This window comes from Danio aesculapii, chromosome 3 (assembly GCF_903798145.1).
Source record: "Danio aesculapii chromosome 3, fDanAes4.1, whole genome shotgun sequence".
NCBI classification, from domain to species: Eukaryota; Metazoa; Chordata; class Actinopteri; order Cypriniformes; family Danionidae; genus Danio; species Danio aesculapii.
In genome coordinates, this window is record NC_079437.1 from 5,505,738 (window position 1) to 5,515,228 (window position 9,491).

Genomic DNA, 9,491 nt, shown 5'->3' on the forward strand with positions numbered 1-9,491 from the left:
ACTGACTGCCATGTCTTGATGTGCAATAAAAATAATCCTCATGGTAAATGAATGAATTAATACTGTAAAGACAGTTTTTGAGAAAGTATATGTGCAGTTTCACTGAAAACAGGCATGAGTGACCGTGTGCTTTTAGGGAAACCCCAGGTAACCCGATCATACAGAAACTGAAAGTAGGAAGTAGCTGTTGTTAAACAGTGAAAATGGCTTCTCCAGCTGAGTATGATTATATTTGTCCTATCTGTCGTGATATTTTCAAAGCTCCTGTTATTTTATCATGCAGTCACAGTGTGTGTAAAGAGTGTCTTGAGCAGTTCTGGAAAGTCAAGAAAGCTCGGGAGTGTCCCGTCTGTAGGATGTTATCAGCGCATGAACCTACTCGTAATCTTGCTTTGAAAAACTTGTGCGAGTCATTTCAAAAAGAGGAAAGCGAGAGTTTATCAAGGTCAGAGGAGACGTGCAGTTTACACGGTGAGACGCTCAAACTCTTCTGCCTGGAGGACAAACAGCCGGCGTGTTTAGTGTGTATGACTTCACAGATGCACACCGGACACACATTCAGACCCGTCGGTGAAGTGGCTTCATCATATAAGGTAAGAGATTTAACTCTTGAGTTGGAATTATATCAAATAAGTTGTGTGTAATCAGGGTTCCCATTTTAGAAATTAAAAGTTCAGTGTCTAGTTGTTGTATAGTTGTAGTTGTTGTATGCTAGCATACAGGGGTAATGTACTGTAGTCAACACTTGAAGTGGTTTAAAATTTTTCATTAAAGTTGTCCAAAATCTATTGTACAACACTTTTTTTACAATCTCTGTAAACCAATTGCTCAGCCTTTTGGTACCACCAAAAAGTGCTACGGTACGGTTAGCTTTTAGGTACCTTTTGACAGTGGAAACAGCCATAAAAGTGTACCGTGCCGTACCGCTCAGTGGAAACAGACAATAAAGGTTGTTAAACTACTATTAAGCTATCAAAAATTGGAGAGGGAGCGCTTTATGCAAATAGTAAGGTTTTTTTTTTTTTCCAAAAGCAGTGATAAATAAATTATCAGTTGCATCGCTGCACAATATACCGTTTCAGCATCGATACTGCAATGTGTACATCCTCAATAGTCACATCGCATAGATATGCAATGTTCAGTTGCAGTGTTATTTTAACATTTACATGTACAAAACCACAAAGCACACAGTTTATTTCACCTTTATCTTTGCTTTATTGTGTTCGTCTATGCTTGTAGTTTATTACTTTTTATGCACGATTCTTTCCTTTACAGAATCATCACAGCCAATCAAAATGAATACATTTGCTAACACTTCAGGCACCAATTCTCATTATTAACTAGTTGCTTATTAGCATGCGTGTTATTAAGATATTGGCTGCTTATTAGTGCTTATAAACTAACTATTCTGTCTGATCTTGTTCTACATTTCTAAGCCTACCCAATGCCTTAACTACCTTAATAAAAGGGTAAAAAGTGGTTTATGTTTAAAAAGATTATAGTTACTGGTTAAAATAAAGTGTGACCATAAATTCTTTCCAAATAGTGCTATTCAGTCATTTGGTGAAACTGTATAGATAGAGTATATCGCAATATATATCACAGAATAACAAAATATCTCAATGTTTTCTAATATCATGCAACCCTAATAATAATTTTCTAATATCATGCAACCCTAATCAGTTGTAGTATTAGTAGCTATTAAAGTGCTGCAAAATTATATTTAAGCAAAAACCATTTTAATATTATGCAAGTGGCAATGGCAAAGCTCCAACAATACATTTATTAACTTAAAACAAAGCATGTGACGTTTTATTCTCATGCTTTAGATTGATGTGCGTGCTTTTGTGCATTTGTTTCTAATATTATGCAAAGTGCAACAGATTCCATTTATTAGATGTCATAGAAAATAAGATTTTTAGTCAGTAAAAGCAGTGAATGTTTTGATATGCTTTTAAATGGGAACCCTGCATAAATATAAAGTATTGATTTTTTTTTATATGCTTATGATATTTTCTCATGAAATATATGAACAAATTGTTTACTGTGCATAATATATTCGTTTTAAATTTTAGAAGGAATTCAGTTCATCACTGAAGGCCTTACAAGAGGAACTCCGACATAAAGAAACAATAAAAGAACATTTTGAGAAAACGTTTCAACACATAAAGGTGAGGACTGATTCTTCTGACATTCATGAGTTTAGTGAGAAAGAATGGCTGAGTTGGTTTGACCCAGAAATGAAATGTTTTACTTAACCCAAAATTAGTTTCAATTTGATTTATGATTGTGATTCCACAATTAGAGTTCATCCATTTAAAAAAAATAAACATTGTGAATGCAAACTATACAAATAAATCAAATCTTTTCAAATGACCAAATCCTAATTAAAGTAAGTTTGTGGTTCATTCTTACATTCTTAGTTTGAGATAATATTTTTTTTTATTAAGTGGAAAACATTTATTCATTTAGCAGATGCTTTTATGCAAGCATCTTTGATGTCATGGGTTTTAGTTCTGACATTTCAGTTCAGTTATGCCTAAAATGATATTGATTATCGGTCTTCATTAAACTTCATGTAAATTTTGAAGAAGGCTGCTCTGTGGCACCTATTAAAGTCTATAATATATATTTTACATGCTATGGAAGTCAATGGGTGCCAGCTACCAGCATTCTTCAAAATATCTTCTGTTTTGTTCAACAGAAAAATATAGTTTAAATAGGTTTTAGCAAGTGAAGGGGAGTCAATGACATAATTTTCACTTTTGGGGGAACATTCCCTTTTAGATGAACGTAACTTTAATTTACTTTCAGGATCAAGCCGATCACACTGAGCGTCGGATTAAACAGCAGTTTGGAAAGCTTCATCAGTTTCTCAGAGATGAAGAAAAAAATACAATCACTGCACTGAGGGAGGAAGAGAAGCAGAAGAAGCAGGTGATGAAGGAGAAGCTGGAGGAGATGAACACACACATCTCAACTCTTTCAGACTCAATCAGAGACACGGAGGAGATGCTGAAAGCCAGTGACGTCTGCTTTCTGAAGGTCTGGTCAAATTTCAGATTAGTGATTTGATATATTGGGAAATTTCTGAACGATCAATTGTCTTTCTTTTGCAGAAATTTCGGGTTAAAATGGAAAGGTGAGTGATCTGCTGCTCTCTCTGCTTCTGAAGCCAAAGTCACTGCAGTTCTGACTCCTGAATGTTCTTCCAGAGTCCAGATCTCACAGCCGGATCCACAGACGCCTTCTGGAGCTTTGATTCATGTGTCTCAGTACTTGGGGAACCTGCAGTACAGAGTCTGGAGGAAGATGCAGGACATCGTCCACTACTGTAAGAGTCTACACTACAGATCTGCTCACACACACAGTGGTTCCCTTTATACAACTTTATACTACAGAAGTGTTTTGGTTCTGATTGGCTGTTGCGCATGTTACAGTGCGCCGTTATTGTCAGATAAACACACAGCTAAAGTAGTTCTGGCAGGTTTTGACCGCATTACAGCTCCATATCACTACACTGAATGATTTCAGCTTTTTCATAGCTGCAACAATCAAAAATCAAAACACAACAGGAGGGATGAGATGTGTAAGAAACTGTTCCTTAATGTCTTTAGGTGTGGGAAACATAGTATATCCAGAATAATTGAGTCCGGTCCATTAAATTATTTGATTGATAAAATGCATCTCGGATGTAGCGGATCGAATTTTAATAATTCAATAATTTAATTCCTTACAGATTCTAGTATCCTTTCATAATATAATGTATACCACCACTGTTTCAGAATGACCCATCAATAATTTAAAACTTCACACCAAATGTCACTTGTTTTACATTACTTGCAGGATGTTTTTCAGCTCATGCGAATTTTGATTTAGAATTTGTTTTAGGTTTGAGGCTAATGACACATGTTCGCAGCAAATGCGTAATCCACTCATGCAAATGCTTAAATTTGGATTTGGCGTGTATCCTGTATTCAGATGTGCATGTGCATAAAATATTACAGCTGGAGTTTAAACTGACATTAAAATGCATACAGATGATTAACTTTGACAAACATTATAAAACACTTGGTGTGTGACGAAATGCCTACTGCACGAGATGAGATAGTGTTCACGAGATGGGATTTTTACACTATTTTTAAGAAATCCTTAATGATGAAATATATGAATGGAAAAAAAGTCTTTTATTCAGCTGGAAAAAAACACAAATCGCAAAACTGTTTAGGTGCTTTCTTTAAATCAACTTGTAATGAATGTTATTTTACTTCTATTTTAATAAATTATACGCAGTAATGGACATGCAAACAGTGCTAAATATTTTACTAATAGCCTATGTGAACGGAAAATAATATTTTTATATATAATTTTAAATATTAGCAAAATATTTGCTAATATATGAATGGAAAATAGATTTGTATTTTGTGAATGTTTTTTTTTCTCTAGTTGAATAAAAAACAATTTAGGTTCTTTTTAAAAACTTTGAATTGTATTTTATTTGTATTTAAATGAATTCTGTCATAAAGGACAAGTAAACACTGCTAAATATTTAGCTATAAACTCTACTGACTGTCTTCTCCCCTGTACAATTTCACATGATATACCAAACTTATTTCCACACACTAAACTTAAATTTTTTTTTTTTAATATTTAATTTTTAATTTAATAAATGAGTTTCACTGTCATTTAGCAAGATTCCATTCAGGCCCCGTGACTCACTCTGAGCTACTGGATGCGATCATGCGAATATGAAGTAAGGACTGATAGGAGAGAGTTGATTTAATAGAGTTTGATACCGCACGCAGAATGAAAAAAAAAAAAAACAGCTTTTCCCAGACAGCATAAACGTGTTTTCCGTGATGATGTGACGATGAGTCTCCAGGAGTTCATTCAGTGAGTATGTGTGTTTGTTTGCGCAGGCTTATTAGAGATTTGTGCATCTGTGGTGCTTTACTGACTTGCTAGGTGTGGCTAAAAGTCCTTCACGGTGTTAATAGTTTAATTATGGCGTTTGCATATCTTCGCTTCAACAATGCGACTAAAGTAGGATTAATGTCTTAATTCCATTTGTGTTTACCACGATTATGACTTTCAGCATATCTTAAGTGCTTTTTCATTGCATGGATATGAACCATAATGTGTGAAGCTGTAGTTGTAGCCTATGTTGGATGCAGCACTTGCTGAACTTGCTGAACACTGAGTGACAAGCGCAACTCTGAGGCCAGCTTGGGTTGCCAGGTGTGTGCAAAGCACTTTATTTGCAGATCAAATCCATTCCTGCCTTCAATCGTCAATGCTAATTTCACCCTCACGCTCCATCATAACATCACAACTCACAAGACAACTTTTCACCTCGACGAGAAATCTCGCCGCGATTTAATCTCGCGAGATCTTGTCATACGAGATCTTGTCACACCCCTATAAAACACGATGAAATCAAACCAAATTTTGTGACTATATAATGCCTGTTTCACACCGCAAGCATAAGCAGAGCGTAAGCAGAGCGTTTTTTTATGCGTCCATGTTAACAGATTAATAATAATGATAATAATAATGGGTCTATTGGGGTCTATTTTTGCCGCACTGCTCGCTCACACTCAATTAAAGTGACAGTGCATTGTTAATGACATTGAATGACATTTAATGCATTGTTAAACACATTGAATGACAGTAAAAAGTAGAATTTTACCCAATAAATGCATTAATAATATCCACTGGTTTATATATAGTCAATCAAATGAACTTAAAATGATTAAAACTGCAACAAACATTTATTTAGGCCTGAACTACAAAACCAAATGTAAAACAATTTTAGTATCTGTTTTGCTTAAGTTGCACACTAGTGTTGCAGGAGAGGGGAAATAGAAAGTGGCCGCTTTAAGACTGCTATTTACAGGAATTGTAGTCTATAGCGAAGTGTATTGTGGGTAGTGTAGTACGACACACCTGCTGGATGATGTGAGCTCGCTGTACAGCTGAAGCAGAGAAAGAAAGTTTTATTCGGCTTTGTTTTATGTTCACTCAAGGTATTCTACCTGGGAGCTGTTTGCACTGTGAACCTGACCACACAAAAATAAGTAAAAGAAGGGCATGCATTAATTACTTTTGTCCGTCTCATCCCTTGCACGAGCTGTTACTCTGCTGCTGGACAAACACTAGTTTGATCATGTATAAATATCATTATAACTAGGCCTACAACAACCTGACAATCAAAAACCAAATGACATGATATCACAGGCAATTGTCTTCTGACTGCACCAGACATGCAGTACTGGATGATCTATATAATTTGTAAAATAAAGACTTGCAGGTTAAAGAAATGGCATAGGAGGAGGTTGCCGCGGGCCTTGGTGCTGATGAAAATGAAAAAAAAAAAAAAGTGTATTTGTATATAGAGAAAAATATGTAACTAGATAGAATAGACAGATAGATTCATCTATACAGCAGCTGCCGAAGAACTTTGGATGATCAAGTGTTCATAATAAGGGTTGCACAATATTGTTTCAGCATTGATATCTCAATGTGCGAATCTGCAATAGTCACATTGCAGAAAGTGCAATGTTGAGTTTATATGTTCCAGGAGCCACATTTCAGAACACATGAAGATTTTTGGTGTCACTGAAGAGTTTAACCATAATGGAGTGAACGTTTATTGTTTGTGCGTGTTTTTAAGGCCTGTGACCGTGTAAAGTTTCAGGCACATGAAATTGTACTGTTTGTAAATCCTAATAAAGATGTATTAATAGAATTAGTTATACAATAAAGACTTTACAGTGTTATTTTACATTTGGTTATTCATTTTCTGTAGCTGAGTACTGTGATGTAATATATTTTACTTCTATCTTCCCAGTAACAATCTAGAATAATCCCCCAAATCTTCCAGAATGATCCCAGTCAGTCTAAATCAATGAATTCTTTCCAAATAGAGCTATTGAAGTTATTTCTTCAGACTGTATTCATATCGCAGCTAAACAAAATATCGCAATGACAATTTTTTTCCAATATCATGCAGTCCTGTTCACAATTGTTTATCTGCATACAGTTCAATCTTAATACGAACATTAGATTAAAAGCATCTTTTGTTTGTGTCTCTTCAGCTCCAATAATTCTTGATCCAAATGTGGCTCATCGAAACCTCTTCCTGTCTGATGATCTGACCAGCCTGAAATGGAGTTTAAACAGCCAAGCGTTTCCTGATAATCCAGAGAGGTTTGATGAGTATTCATGTGTTCTGGGTTCAGAGGGTTTCACCTCAGGAAAGCACTGCTGGGATGTGGAGGTGAAGGAGAGTTTGTACTGGAGCGTCGGAGTAACGACAGCATCAAACCAGAGGAAGGGCTGTGTTTTCTTTAACTCTGATGTGTGGTGGGTGCAGTACGGACTGGATGACCGCTTTGGTTTTCCCATTAAACAGAAACTTGAGCGTGTGAGAGTTGAGCTGGACTGTGATGAAGGAATAGTGTGTTTCTCTGATTCTGGAAATAACACACCTCTTTACACATTCAAAGCCACTTTCAATGACACTGTATTTCCTTTCTTCTGGAGTAATGATTTTAAGATTTTACCAGTTTTACCTTTTTATCGTCTGATTGAAGAGTTGTGACATTGCACTATTCCACTTTATGGTACGACTTTGGTTTGCTATGTCACAGCCACATGTTTATGATATTATAAAGTGATTTCTGAGTTGTATGTCAACTAGACTTGGAACGGTAGAGATGCGCAGATCAGATGTCAAAAAGCATTTTTAAAGCACGTTACTAATTTAGATTATAATTTTTGTTTGCATAATTATTGATCTTATCCACCCACCACTGTCGTAATTCCCGGCCTTTTTATTAATTAACCATGGAGGTTTTTAATACGAGAAGATTTTCATAAAGCTGAGAAGGTCCAGAGCAACCTCAGAGAAGTCTCTGCTGGACAATCTGAAGTGTCTGTGCTCTGTCCACTGTTTATACAATGTGTCTCCTCCCGCCATCTTGGCAATTTGTTTAAATTTGAGCGTCTTAGGGTGTTTTTCTTGACTGAGAGAGTCAGTATATGTTTAAGTGCTCGTGTTATTCTTGCTGCACACTGCAGTGTATGCAAATCTCTGTATACATTTGTCTCTCCATAAATCTCATGGTTTCCAATACATTCTTTTTCTATGGCGGGGCGCCACACCAAAATTAATTCCCGCCAATGTTACATTACAGCTTCTCATTCATAACATTTATTTATTTATTTATTTTTTTTATCAGCGGGTTATAATCGCACCAAAACATAGTAAAAGGTAAGTGAATTGTAACAGAGTGAACTTTTCTGTCAGCGTAGTAATGCTGTGCGTATTTGTTTAACCCTTTAAGGTGACATGCGGACTGACTGACTGACAGGTGTGTAATGCGTGAGGCCAGCAAACATGACGTAGCTTTTATAATGAACACCGTTTCCATAATAATGCTTTATTTATAGATAAAGGTCTGTGGCTCTGCATACAATAACTTAATCTTGCAGTGTTTATAGCCGTTACACTTTACTTCAGGACGCATCAATGCCGTTCTTTAGGTTTACTGGAGACATTCATAAATGTTACTAGCAAATCTAATAAATGTTGGAGACAGACTCTTTACATAAACAAACTAAATCGTACTTCAGCAGCGTTTATTTGAGAGGTTGCACAGGAAAATCTGTGCTTGAACAGTGTATATTTGAGTGTGTGTGCAAGAAGTTTTGCGCACGAACAGAGGAAATCGACGCTCAAGCAAAAAGATTTGCATGCTCGTATAAACGCATGCTCGCTCGACTTGTAATACTGCGCTCACGATATTTGTCATTGAAATAACGCCATAGGTTGTTGGAATATCTGTGACCTGCCACCACAGCTGGAAAAAATCCTAAAGGAAACACTGGATCTCCATAACTTGATTGTCATCTCCATAACACATAAAAAATTGTTTACATACATTGTCATGGTGGTACAATAATTTGATAATGTGTCACTCATTCTCCTTAAAGCCATACACGGATATAGCTTCATATGAATTTTTAACATATACAATTAGTGCTTTACATATTAAGTTATTGTCCAGTAAGCTTCTCATATTGTTGCTTGTGCACCCTCTTCTACAGGCCACTCATCTTACTTAGATGAAACCGATTTAGCTTCGCTCAGTTCTTCTCAAATTCATGTTCTCTTTAGTTTACATTCTTACTGCGAACTAATGCACACTTTTAGAGAATGAAAAATCTTTTTCACAACTCACCAGAACTAAACAAAATTTGCTTTTTGATTACTGGACACGATCGACACATGCAAGAAATAAAACTTGTGGAGATTAGAGAAATCTGTTCTGCTGCTGATTGTTAATTTAGGATTTACAATCAGCATATGCATTTTTTGACATATTTTTTATGTATGTCTATTTTTATTTGCACAAACCAACTGTAAAGAGGTGTCAGTTCAGTTCCTGAAGTCTTTTCTTCTTGCCTCTCACACCTCACCTGAGCAG

At 35.9% G+C, this 9,491-nt stretch overlaps 1 protein-coding gene across 1 annotated transcript; it reads left to right on the forward strand.

Annotated features, from left to right (window-relative positions):
* The first annotated feature begins 18 nt into the window (after positions 1-18).
* Positions 19-9,251, forward strand: trim35-3 (tripartite motif containing 35-3). Its single transcript, XM_056452960.1, has 6 exons — positions 19-593; positions 2,076-2,171; positions 2,815-3,045; positions 3,120-3,142; positions 3,216-3,334; positions 7,098-9,251. The coding sequence occupies exons 1-6, from the start codon at positions 204-206 to the stop codon at positions 7,601-7,603; spliced, it is 1,365 nt and encodes a 454-aa protein (XP_056308935.1). The 5' UTR covers positions 19-203; the 3' UTR covers positions 7,604-9,251.
* Positions 9,252-9,491: the final 240 nt, after the last annotated feature.